General features: G+C 39.3%; 2 protein-coding genes across 3 annotated transcripts in view; one reads left to right on the plus strand and one right to left on the minus strand.

Moving 5' to 3' along the window:
* alpha-Spec (alpha spectrin) overlaps positions 1 to 10,701 on the minus strand; it is a 12,976-nt gene extending 2,275 nt beyond the window's left edge. The window contains exons 1-8 of one of the 2 annotated variants that reach the window (XM_018510272.1): positions 10,552 to 10,701; positions 10,231 to 10,462; positions 6,097 to 9,713; positions 5,961 to 6,005; positions 1,624 to 4,151; positions 1,491 to 1,545; positions 1,014 to 1,392; positions 754 to 920 (exon numbers count right to left, since the gene is read on the minus strand). In XM_018510272.1, coding sequence (XP_018365774.1) covers positions 754 to 920; positions 1,014 to 1,392; positions 1,491 to 1,545; positions 1,624 to 4,151; positions 5,961 to 6,005; positions 6,097 to 9,713; positions 10,231 to 10,462; positions 10,552 to 10,701 — 7,173 coding nt within the window. The remainder of the gene's footprint in view (positions 1 to 753; positions 921 to 1,013; positions 1,393 to 1,490; positions 1,546 to 1,623; positions 4,152 to 5,960; positions 6,006 to 6,096; positions 9,714 to 10,230; positions 10,463 to 10,551) is intronic. The other variant, XM_018510273.1, reaches the window with a different exon arrangement.
* A 1,578-nt stretch (positions 10,702 to 12,279) lies between these two features.
* Positions 12,280 to 13,269, plus strand: LOC108762984 (uncharacterized). Its single transcript, XM_018510265.1, has 2 exons — positions 12,280 to 12,729; positions 13,016 to 13,269. The coding sequence occupies exons 1-2, from the start codon at positions 12,354 to 12,356 to the stop codon at positions 13,051 to 13,053; spliced, it is 414 nt and encodes a 137-aa protein (XP_018365767.1). The 5' UTR covers positions 12,280 to 12,353; the 3' UTR covers positions 13,054 to 13,269.
* Positions 13,270 to 13,533: the final 264 nt, after the last annotated feature.

Below are 13,533 nucleotides of genomic sequence, written 5' to 3' on the forward strand. Positions count from 1 at the left end.
CTAAAGAAAATGGATTTTTCGGAGAACGTCCTTAAGTACTTGTATAATTCTATGTGAATTTATATACTACATATGTAATCCTTTAAACTGCGCGCCGAAATGATTTTTTGGTCTTGAAACGCAAACTCTACTAACTACTGTAGTAATTTCACGAGTTAAATTAACTAGCAATTTAATAATTTTTCGTTCTAAGATATGAAAAAGCATCAAATTGTTAAATTGTCAATCAATTTAACTCATGATATTACTGCGGTAGCTTATAGCGTATTTCACTGGCAGAACCGGTGCGCACTCAGTGCACATTAAAGCTGTTGTACATTAACCTAATCTGACTGTAAAAATGAGAGATCTCAATTAATAAAATACTCAATGTATATTTTATCAAATATCACAATAAAATATATTAAAGATTTCGTGGTTTAATTTATTTCTATATTTTTATTAAACGTACATTTTTATGTCGATTTGTGTACAACAGCTTTAAAGTGCACTGAGTGCGCACCAGCTCTGCCAGTGAAATACGCTATTAGTAGAGTTTGCGTTTCAAAATGAAAAAATCATTCCGGCGCGCAGTTTAAAGGATTACGTATAAATTCACACATTTTAGAATTTTTTATACAAGCACTTAAGAGCCAATTAGACCGTTAAAAGGCATTTATTTCTATTGGTTGTGTTCTCACATGTATAGGCGGATGAGATTTAATATTTAATATTATATTTTTTATAATATTTTACAGTATTTGCAATACTTACAGCATATAATTCCTCCTTTGTGACATATGGCCGATCTGCTGCTGTGATTGCTCGGAAAGCGTTCTCTATTTCCTCCGAACTCTGCACGTTCTCCGTTTCCTTACTGATCATAAACGCCATGTATTCTTGCAGTGATACGTAGCCGTCCCTATTAGGATCCACAATATCTGTAAATAATAATACTGTATTAAAATAGGTGTTCAAAATAATGTACTACACTAAGAGTCACACTGAATTAAATGAATTAAAATCGACAAAACCTAATATGTTCTCAAATTCTGGATCAGGTTGTCCTTCTTCTATCATAGGAAGGTCGTAGCCCAAAGCTCTCAGGCACGATTTGAATTCTTGGTGATTCAGGCGGCCGCTCTTGTCCTTATCGAAGTGTTTGAACATCATAGAGAATTCTTTGAGTGCATCTTCAGATACACCTGACTGGTTTCTCGCTTGAATCTGTTGTTCCAAATTGTGTTGCATACGCATTCCTAACTGATCCAATTGATCCCATTGCTGTGCCAATCCTACGGTACTGTGTTCTGTATAACGATTATCCAGAATGAGATGTTCCTCTAAAATAGCTCCTAGATCTTCAATTTTCTTCAGATCTTGACGACGTGCACGTACTTCTTGAGTTTTTCGCTGTAAATTTGAATATAAATAACATAATTACATAATGAATATATAAACCTTGCATAAATTATCTTTATGATAAATATATCTATTTCAATTAAACAAACCTTGGTAGCTTCCAGTTGCTGTTCCAAAGATCCGGATCCTTCCATCATAGATGTTCTATAAAATAAAATAAATTATTTACATTTCTATTTCTAATTAAATAACTACGTAAATAAATTTCTTTAAAATGCAAACCTTGTTTCCGCAAGCCATTGATGGAAGGCATTGGCATGCTTGGCGAATTCCTTACGTAATTTATCATTTTCCTCCTGTCGCTGTGCTTCTTTCGCAAGCTCAACATCGCGCTCCTTAATTATCTTCTGTAAGTTCCGCCAAGTATCTTCCAAGGCTTCCATCGTGAACCACGTGTATGGATTCGGTCCGACATTGAAGCTCTTAATTTGTCTATCAAGAGCAGCTAGGGCTTGGAAATCAGCTTCAGCCGAGGATAAGCTTGCTTGAAATTGTGCGTGTGCCTCGCGAAGAGCTCGAATCTCCTCGATACTATTACAACGTACAGGATCCGTTAAATCTTCCTCGGCATTCTCAAACCAAGAGTTGAAAGCGGATGCCTTCTTTGCAAATGTCAGATAGAGCTCTTCGATCTGCCTGAACTGATCCTGCATTCTTAATAAACGTTGTTTTCTCGAGTCGGAATCGGCCAAAAGTTTTTGCCAACGAGCAATGACATCAGCATGACGTTTTTGAATGCTGGGTGTTTGATCGTGACCAGAATCAACAAGCATTTCCTTCAATGAGGTGATATTCTGGATACCTTCGTGTTCGAAGGCATGAAGACCAGCATCAAAGGTCTCCTGTTTCGTGAGTAGAGTTTGCACGGTAGACAGATCCCGACCAAACTCCTCGGAACGCACATGAGTTTCCTTATCAGCGATCCATGACTCGACTACATCAGCCTTCCACATAAACTGCAAGTACGCGGAGTTGTCATTCAGTCGTGTCTTTCTACGGGCTGCGAGAGCTCCGAGTTGCTCCAATTTGTTGCGCAATTGTGCGCATCTTTGACTAATAGCATCTGCTCGATGATTGCCAGCTTTAATCAGCGCTTCGCCGGCTTCGCAAATATCCTTGCAGCGTTCACCGTGAGCTGCGAAGTCGGTTTCAAACGCATCGTGCTTCTTCAAAAGACCTTGTACGGCAGCCATTGTATCACCATAATCTTCAACAGAAAGTAATTGCTGTTTCTCTGTGATCCAGGCTTCTTCTTCTTCGACCTTGGCAAGGAACTGCTGATACGTCAAGGATTCATCCAACTTCTGTCCTCTAGTGGCAGCTAATTGTTTCAGTTCAGCCCATGCCTGATTAAGAAGTTTCAAACGTTGCTCGATTTCGGGTACTCCCAGATTTGAAACGTCCATCAATTTTTCTCCTGCTTCCTGGACAGCTTGGATAGCAGGTTCATGACTGCCAAGTTCAGCCTCCAATCTCTTGTGCTTCTTCTTCAAGTTTTGTACACCTGTAAGGTCGCGGCCGTAGTCATCCGATCCGACAAGAAGTTTCTTCTCCTTGATCCAAGACTCTTCGTCAGCAATATCGCGGAAAAATTGATGCAAAGTGTTAGCTTCGTTGAGTCTCGCCTGTCTATGTGCTGCCAAGTTCCTGATTCGCTCATAACGTTCATTTATGCTCTGGCGTTTTTCTTGAATACCAGCGGCATCAAACTGACCGCTCTCGATCAATGAATCGGCTTGTGCATTCATATCCTTAATTCTTTCCTCATGCGCTTGTATGTCTGCTTCAACAAGTTGATGTTTTTTCATGAGATTTTGTACGGAGGCTAAATCTTTGCCGGCGTCTTCGGATGTGAGCAAACTCTCGACTTCTCCAAGCCAGAAATCAAGATCTTTCACGGCAGCGATATAAGTACGCTGCTTATTGGCTTCCTTCAGCTTCATGGACTTCTCCGTGGTCTTTTGCGTAAGATATTCCCACTGATCAGCAATGGATGCCAGTCTTTTTTGAACCGCATCCTCTGACCCGGCACACTGATGCTTTTCGATTAAATTGCCTCCCATAGCAAGTACCGATTGAATTCGATCTGCATTGGCTGCCAATTCGGCTTCAAATGCCTGATGTTTCTGATGCTTTGACTGTATGTTGGCGGGATCTTTGTAATTCTCCTCGGTTGCTAACTGAAGTTTCTCAGCAATCCAATTCTCCATCTCGTCAGCATCTCGAGAGAACTGTTGTAGAGTCTGAGATTCGCCTAGCTTCGAACGCTTTTCGATAAGAGCGTCCTTCAAATGTCGCCAGCGATCTAACACTTGACATCGTCTTTCATCGATGGGTTTAGCGGCGTAATGCTCGGCAGCGATCAACTGATCGGCTAGAGTTTGTAAGGTAGCAATTTTCTCTTCGTGAGCGTTGATTGCCTTGTCAAAATCTTCATGTTTCTTGATGAGAGCTTCAACATTGTCACTACTGTCTACTGCGTCCGCACTGCTGAGGAAAGCCTCTCGCGCGCTCATCCAATTCTCCGCTTGCTCGCAATCTCTGCAAAACAATTGCAATTCGAGATTCTGATCGAGCTGCATACGTCGTTGAATCCAAGCTTTCTCTAATTCTTGTCTGGCTTCTGTCATAGATTCAAGTTTCTCCAGTATCTCCACGCTAGCATAATGGCTAGATTGCAATAGCTGTTGGCCGAACAGTTCGAATGCCTGGAAAGTACCTGCTCTAGCATCTATCTCCATCCGGTGCTCCTATAAAAAAAAATATATAAAATTTACAAAGCGGTTTGTCATTTGGTTTTCGAGTATTTTATGCCAGTACACAACTTTGTTATGTGATATGATCAAATTCATTCGGCAATAGACATTACAAGCAGAAAGGTAGTAATTACGCGATATATATACACTACTCAACAAAAAAATAGGGAACCCTTTCGAACACACTCAAAATTGCGCAATATTCAGAACACCGTAATTCGATGAAAAATCATCACAGACAAAAAATCAAAAAAGCATTAGAAAGCTTGAAATCTCTACTTTTGAAATCGGTAATTAATATTTCAATCTGACCGATCCTTTACGAAGCTATACGGACAAAAATGGATACCCATCAAATCTGAAAATTTTTTACAAACTTTATAAAGGTCTACAGTATGAAGTAAAAATTACACAAAAATGCGGTTTACAACAGTCGAAGAGTGAATCTTTACCTTTAATTTGTTTTTTTTATTGATCATTGTATGATTTTTTTCACCGAGTTATTCGACACTGAAGCAAAAGTAATCATTTTTGCTTCAACGTTCAATAACTCGGTGAAAAAAAAATCGTACAACACTCAATAAAAAAGCAAATTGAAGGTAAAGATTCACTCTTTCAATTGCTGCAAACCGCATCTTTGTATGATTTTTACTTTACGCCATAAACCCATTCTACAATTGTATAAGCGTAGTTGTAAGTGGTTGTAGTTGTATAAGAATTGATTAATCACAATCGAATATTTTTTTCATATTTGACTGTGATTGGTTTATTCTTACAACTTACAACTACGCTTTTGCAATCATAGAATGGACTTTATAGACTTTTGTAAAATTTGTACAAAATTTTCAGATTTAATAGGTATTCATTTGTGTCTGTATAACTCCATAAAGGATCAGTCGGATTGAAACAACAATTGCCGACTTCAAAAGTAGAGATTTCAACCGTTAAAATGTTTTTTAAAAATCTCGTTACGACCATTCTTTAAAATTTCTTTTTGTTTTTTGACTAAGTTATTTTATCTTGAAGTTAAAGGATCATTTAAAATTAGCGTTAAAAAGACTAAAATCAAGGTTTATGTATTTTTGTGAAAAATGATTACGAAGCGATATTTGAAATAAGCATTTTAAAGCTTAAAACTAACTTTCGAATGCTTCAAATCATTTTGTATGTAAAAACTTTATTACAAGCAAAAATGATCATTTTTGCTTCAACGTTCAATAACTCGGTGAAAAAAATCGTTTCAACGCTTAATAAAAAAACAAATTGAAAGGAAAGATTCACTCTTTCGACTACTGTAAATCGTATTTTTGTGACTTTTACTTCATGCCGTAAATCTTTGTAAAGTTCATAAAAAATTTTCAGATTTGACGGGTATCCATTTGTATCTGTATTATAGCTCGGTAAAGGATCAGTCAGATTGAAATATCAATTACCGATTTCAAAAGTAGAGATTTCAAGCTTTCAAATGTTTGGATTTTTTGTTTACGATGATTTTTCACCGAATTGCGGTGTTTCGAATATTGCGCAATTTTGAGCATGTTCGAAAGTGTTCTCTATTTTTTGTTGAATAGTATATATACACACACACACACATATATATATATATATATATATATAAGCATTGAAAATACTCAAACTGTTAATAAGCAGTATTTTCATTGCAAAACATCGGCACAAGATCAATTAGCTTCTTTTCATAATAAAAGAAAAAGTCATTAACGAGACGAATAACGCGAAATTAATTTTAGGCACTCTCGCCAGGCAACTTCGCGACTCCCTTGCATGCTCAAACGTTTCTTATACCTCTGGAAGTATGCCGTATCGCGCATCTATCTCTGCTCTGTGATTCTATAATTTAAATGATTTAGTGAAGGATGTGTCAAGAAATGATTGTGATAAGGACTGTGTTTGATCATACTACAATGGAGAATATTTTTACCTGATGACGTTCGAGCAATGCTTCGGCACCTGTGACGTCCGATGCAAGTTCTTCGGAAGCAACCAAGCCCATCATTGAGTTGATCCAAGCCATCAAATCACGATAATCACTGAGAAAACGTTGCAAATCATATGAATCTAGAAGTTTCTCCTTTCTGCTATTAGCTTTAGCCGTCAATTGAGTCCATTCTTCATTGATCTCCTTCTGTTTAGCGTATGTTTGCTCGGCAGTTTCTGGATGTGACTGCATTAGGCGATTAGCTGTCTCATCAAGTTGCTTGATCTTGTCTCCCAAAGCCGCCAGATCTCTCTCCAGTCCTTCGTGCTTGCGCTGCAAAGCCTGAACGCTGCGCAAATCTTTGCCAAGGTCATCATTGTTTAACGCCGCGTCTTTCTCGCGAATCCAATCCTTCGTTTCGTCAACGTCGCGATGGAATCGTTGCACTTCGTGAGCAGAACCAAGCTGATTAGCTCGTTCTGCTGTGAGCGTTTGCAAGCTGGTCCATTTCTCGTTCAGATCCTGGATTTGTGTCTGAATCTTCAATGCCGCTTCAGTCTGCCCAAGGCTCATCAGTTGCACTGCGATTTCATTCATCTCAGCTAAACGTACTTCGTTCGCCTTGAGATCAGCCTGAAAGTCATCGAACTTCTTCTGCATAACTTCCACTTGCTCCAAATCTTCGCCCACATCCTGCACTTGAGCGTGATTCTCCTTGTCCTTGATCCAAGTAGCTAATTCCGCAGCTTCTCTCACCAATACATAAGCCTTGGCTGTTTCGTTAAGCTTATTTTGACGTTCGCGTGCTAAACGCAAGAGATCATCGTATTGCGCCTCGATCTGCGCTTGTCGCGCGGCAATCGAGCTCTGCTCTCTAGCCAAGTTCTGTTGAGATGAACTAAGACCCGCCTCGGGTTCCACGCGCTTTACATATGCTGCTGGTACAAAACCTTGACGATCATTTACCTCGACTTTCCACCAATCCTTGTTATTGGAGTTGAGCAGAGTCAGAGTATCGCCCTTTTTCATGGATACTTCTCTGGGAGACTTCTCAGTGTAATCGTAGAGAGCTACGACACATTCCTTGCCGGTGATGTCAACCGTAGGTGTCTCTTGCTGTCTGCACGCCGCAGCTTGATCTCTCAACACTGCGATGGTGCTTGCAAACGCTTCCAGATCGCTGACTAAGGCCTCGTGTTTCTTCAGAAGAGCCTCTGAACTATCCTCGTCCTTGCCGTAATCGCCATTCATCACTATAGGACGTTTCTCCTTCATCCATGATTCAGCTTCATTCGCGTCAGCGAAATATTGATGCGCCTGCAAAGAGTCGTCCAAGTCATTCTTACGTTGTCGAGCTTTATCTTTCAGCTGTCCCCAGTGTTCATCTAAAGCTGCCAGTCGCTGATTGATCTCTTCGGCTGCAAAATGTCCCTCTTGCAACATCGTCGAGCCTGCTTGGCAAACAGCGGCTACTCTTGGCTCATGGTTGTTAATTTCAGCTAAAACAGCTTGATGCTTCTTCTGAAGATTCTGCACGCCAATCAAATCACGACCGCGATTCGTGGACGCCGCAACTGGTTCTTTTTCGCGAATCCATGCTTCCTCGTCCTCAATATCTCGGAACAGTTGTTGCACTTGGAGCGAGTCGAGGAGTCGTTGCTTTCTCACACTCATAGGACGCTGCAGGGCGGCGTATCTAGTTTGTAATTGATCCTGCTTAGTTTTGATATTATCAGCATCAAAATGGCCTGACTTAACGAATTGTTCGGCCGCTTGAGCAATACTATCGATCCTATCCGCGTGAGAGCCTACGTCAGCCTCCAGAAGCGCGTGTTTCTTTTGTAAGTTCTGGACGCTGGTCAGATCTTTACCATAATCTTCCGACATGAGCTGTCCTTCCACCTCTGAGAGCCACAGTTCGATGTCCTCTACTGTTCGGTTGAATTGTTGCTGCTGGGAGGCTTCCTGTAATTTTGCACCTTTCTTCTCCGTAGCTCGCGTTAAGCTCTCCCATAGTGTCACGATCTCATCCGAGCGAGTGCGTATGCGATCGCTAGCATAGTGATCACACTCAATCAATTCCTGGCCAGTAGCTACCATCTCCTCCATGCGCGTTTTATTCGCGTTTAGTTCCTGCTCGAAATTCTGATGTTTTTGGACTTTGCCGTTCAAATTAGTGGGATCCAAGTAACTGTCATCAGTAGCGAACTTAAGCTTCTCGTTAACCCAACCCTTTGTTTCGTCACAATCCCTCTCGAATTGTTGTAGTTTGTATGCATCTTCAAGACGACGACGTCTTTGAGCTGATTTCTCGAGGAGAATAGCTCGTCTTTCCAATAACAGTTGCCGTCGTTGCGCCACGTCATCTGCAGCATAATGCTCGCCCTCGATCAACTTTCCAGCAAAGTCATCAAGCACCTTAATCTTCTCTTCCTGAGCTGCCAGAGATTTATCAAAGTCTTCGTGTTTCTTGATAAGTGCCTCCACACTATCAAGGGAATCTCCCAAATCTTCATTAGCTAAAAAAGCTTCTTGTTTAGCCATCCACGCGTCCGCCTGCTCCGTGTCCCGGTAGAATAGCTGCAAATCTACACATTGCTCGTACAAGATACGCCTCTTCTCCCACAAACTCAAAAGAGACGACTTGTCATCGGCGAGAGAATTTAATTTTCGTGCCACTTCTTCAGCAGCATAATGCTTCTTTTCTAGCAGTTTATTACCAGCCAATGTGGTTGCATCAAAGCTATCGGCTCTGGCATCTATTTCTCCCTTATGTTCCTGATGTCGATCGACCAAGGCTTCAGCGCCGGCCACATCTTTAGCTAGCTCGTCTGCGGAAATGATAGCGCGCATATCGTTCATCCAGGATACCAAGTCACGATAATCTGCTAAGAACCGATGCAAATAATAGGATTCATCAAGTTTGAGGCGTCGCTCCTTTGCTTTTGCAGTAAGGCTCTCCCACGATTGTAAAATCTCGGCGCGTTTAGCTTGAATCTGCTTAGAATGATCAGCTTCGTGAATCGCAGCGAGACGATCAGCTTCAGCACCCAATGTATATACTTTGTCTTCTAGAGCAGCCAAATCGCGCTCGATACCTTCGTGTTTTCGTTGTAATGTTTGTACACTGGCAAGATCACGTCCAAAATCATCGGACGATAAGACAACATCCTTTTCTGCGATCCAAGCCATGGTCTCATCAGCATCACGATTGAATCTCTGGATCTCGTGCGCTCCAAAGAGCTTCTCCTGTCGCAATGTGGCTAATTGTTTCAATCTCTGCCAGGATTCGTTAAGCTCTTCCTTCCTGCGTAAAATGGTGTCGCGTTCGGGATGTCCATCTAATAACAATTTATCTGCCAGCTCGTTCACCTCTGTAACTCTATATTCTTGACTTGCCATGTCCTTCTGGAATTCATCAAATTTCCTTTGGAGCACCTCCACATGCTCCAAGTCGTGTCCAAATTCATCAGTCGTTACAAATGCTTCCTTATCGTGAATCCAAAACATCACTTCATCACAGTGACGAATAAATTGTACAAGAACTAAAGCCTGCTGTAGCTTTAAGCCCTTGTCAGCTAATCGGGATAACAACAACTCCCACAGGCGGTGTAGCTCCTCTTTAAATAATTAAATATGTTGTATTAAAAGATAAATGTTTGCTGTATACATATACAGTACGTTTCACAATTACATTCATACTTAATATAGTTGAAGCAAAATAAGTTTAAAATGATCTACATATTCTAAATTTATCTTACATAAGTAGTTTGAAAAAAGAATACTTGAAATCATTGTTTATGAACATTAAAATATTCTACACATTCCAAATTACTTTATATAGTTTAAGAAAATAATTCAAGTTACTATATTCATGAAACATTAAAACATTATATATATATATATATTCTAAATTTATTTTATAAAATTTGAGTAAGAAAATTCAAATCATGAAATCATTACTTATTTGTGAAATATTAGTTTTTAATTTTCGACTTGCTTAGACAGATATTAATAAGTAATATCTATTAATTAGTAATATTTATGTAATACACTTTACACATACATAAAAAGTTAATAATATACATTGACAATACTTTAACAATCTCGAAAGTTATCTCTAGTGCTTGAATATACCTAGTCTCTTGCGAATTACATCACTGGCAAAATGATGTTGTGCTATCATCTCAGAACCAGTATTATCGAGTAGCACGATGGCATTTGAATGAGCGGCGACTTCTGCTTCAAAAGCCTGGTGCTTCTGGATCTTTGCCTGTAGATTGGTCGGATCTTTGTAACTCTCATCGGAGGCCGCTTGGAGTTTTTCGTAAATCCAACCTTCGAGTTCGTCCGCATCTCGCTTAAAGTACTGAAAGACGTACGCAAGATAAGCGTGAACAACAACAAATTACACAATAGGTGAACTTGAGGAGAAAAGAGGAGCACTCAGATACGTACCTGAAAGCGACGGGAGTCCTCGAGCTTGTCCCGCTTGTTGCGCGCCTCCGCCTTGAAATTGGCATAGCGTCCCAATACCTGTTCTCGCCTCTCCTGAATGTCCTCCGGATTTTCGAGGATCTTCACCTCCTTAGGCGTAATTTGATCCATGGCTGGCCACGATCTTTAAAATAGCTCTCACTATCGTCCAAAATGGCCTCGGTGGGGTGTGGCAGTATCACTTTGTTGCCGGAATCGATAAACGACGTTTTCTTCAACGGACAGACACTGGCAAAATCGTTGAATGCGTACACAATAATATATACCGTCGTGTCGTCAATAATGCGGAAATAATTGCCGAGAGATTCCCGAATTCGCTTGCAAGCTCGCAAGGCTCGCTCAATTTCGTCTGCCACGATTGACGTTCCGATGATTTGACCTCACCATCGGATTCTTTCTGTTCTTGTTCTGTACTCTGCCACACTCGGCATAATCCTAAGGCCCTGCGCACAATGGAGGAAATATTAGGAACAGGAATAGATATTAAGATTTCAACCTATCAAAAACCGTGTATTCCGGTGTAACTGGTATCTGATAGGTTAAAATATTCATATCTATTCCTGTTCCTAAATTTCCTCCATTGTGCGCAAGACCTAATATTCCCACTATTCTCACTTCCGTGCACCGATGAACGTTCCGATAGCACCTCTTGTTGACTGGACGCTTGATCAAACATTAAACCAATCACAGCAAAGATCCAATCGATTAGCTTTGTCGGTCAAGTTATATATAACCGTTACATCATTATGATACAATTTCAAGCAGCGAAGTTTCGCTGTCGAAGACTCTGTCGATTCATACGAAAATGCGTAGCTAGCGAAGCTTCGCTCAAGGTGCCGTCACAGGGTGCGTAACCTTAACACATAAGGCATAAGAAATTCAACCAATCAACAATTTGTACTTATTGTTGTGTAATAATTACAACAGAATGTCTTTTGATAATTATAAAAATTCAAGATACTATTGCGAATCGCTAAAAGTTTCTTAGCAAGATTATTTTATCGATAGCGGGGTAAATTTTATAAATAGAAATTTACTTATCGACAGTGGTAATTTCTTTGTCGACTACGATTATTGACAGAGATAATTGCAATTAGCACCGACAATCGAGATAACCAAGCGTACGATATCCCACGATAACCGCACAAAATACCGCTACTGTTACTCTATACTGCCACGAGGTGGCGATGTACGGCGTAACTGTACATACATACGATAGCTACTGAACTATATATACACTGGAATGGGCATCTCCGCTGTGAAGCATAGAAAATCGTGGCCGCAATTGATCAGCCGCCATCTTGGTTGGGTCAAATATTTGAGCGAATCAGAAGCTTTCAGGTGCTTCCCCTACGGAAAAAACTCTTGAAATTTGAGTGTTTACACTTTAATAAACACTGAAAAAATACACTCAAGGTAACACTCAATTAATGATTATTTTGGACGCTCAACCTGAGTATAAGAGCCCAGACACAAGCTTTTGCATAACGCATAATGCATAGTGCATAAGAGAATCAACCAATCGAAATTCTTCTTTTCCATGGAATGGGAGGAAAGGAAAGATTCTGATTAGTTGATTCGTTTATGCACTATGCATTATGCTTTATGCAAAAGTTTGTGTCGCGGCCTTAAAGCGGGGAGCACAGGCTTTTCCGTAACGCATAATGCATAAGGCATAAGGGAATAAACCAATCAGATTCCTTCATTTCTATCCCCACTACTCGTTCTGCGAGGATCGCATAGTGCGTAAAACATGATGCATAATGTGTCGAAAAATTCGTAAGGATGAATTTTTATGCTTATTGATGGTTATCGATGCGTTATGTAGACTAGTTCAGAGATTTGTGAAGGTTTGTACATTGAACAGACTACTGCCTTTTAACCTAAAATATTTAAGAAAAATGGATCACGACGCTTATTACATGGTCCATTACGAGGATGATAACGAATTTGATACTCAAAATGTGGTGGACGAAGACATAACCTTTATGAATGAAGATTCTGTGGATGGAGATGCAATCCTTATCTCCTTAGTTCAAAGTCATCCTTACTTATATAACAAGCAATTAAGTGACTTTAAAGACAGCCTGAAGAAAGAAAATGCTTGGATAGAGATAGCCAAAATTTTAAACATGAAAGGTATATCTCTCTAATTTTTGGTAATCTATAAATTAATATTAGTTTAACTTGAGAACTTGAAATGCCTATAACGAGCCGACACTAGGTGTTGATGTGTATGAAATATTTTATTGTATAGATGAGGTTTAACACATGTATAAACGTTTCGACTTCTGGTTTAAGTCCTCAGTATATAAAGTACATAGTCGATACCATTATGTTAAGTTGTCATAAATTGATTACATGTTCCATTCTAATCCTACATCTAATTGCTAGAATAAATGTATCTTAGATTATGACATTACAGTAATCCTTACGGCACATTCTCCACTTATTGAAAATTAATATATACAAGAGTGTGAGAATATATGTGGTACTGCTAGTTCAAATGTTAACGTTAACATTCTATATAAACAATAATAAAGCCAAAATGGATTGATGAATAGCTCAACACAAATAATAACACAAACATCTGTCATAGTGGATACTGGTACTATATTTTTGCTTTGTCCAATATTGGTGTTATGTTAAAAAATATGTAGATTGCAACTGATTTCACATATGTAAATAATTTGACATATTTTAATTTATGTATTTTCGTAATAATTAATTATAAGTAATTTTAAAAAATTGCGAAAATTACAAAATGAAAACTTTTTAATTCAGTTTAATCCATTTTACCTACCTGACAGATTATGTGGTCATTATCGAACACCCTGTATATATGTGTATATATTAAACAAAAAATTTTTCATCTAGAATGTTTAGAAAAAGTAAAAATCTTATAAATACAGAAGCTTGTGGAGATATGATCCAATTCTTTAG

The sequence above is a fragment of the Trachymyrmex cornetzi genome, unplaced genomic scaffold (genome assembly GCF_001594075.2).
Source record: "Trachymyrmex cornetzi isolate Tcor2-1 unplaced genomic scaffold, Tcor1.1 scaffold33, whole genome shotgun sequence".
Taxonomy (NCBI): domain Eukaryota; kingdom Metazoa; phylum Arthropoda; class Insecta; order Hymenoptera; family Formicidae; genus Trachymyrmex; species Trachymyrmex cornetzi.

Excerpts from the sequence above, each read along its gene's own strand:
- LOC108762984 (XM_018510265.1), top strand. The coding sequence starts at position 12,354 with ATGTGTCGAAAAATTCGTAAGGATGAATTTTTATGCTTATTGATGGTT. Across the intron at positions 12,730-13,015 it reads CAAAATTTTAAACATGAAAG|TAATCCTTACGGCACATTCT; the intron begins GTATATCTCTCT and ends ATGACATTACAG.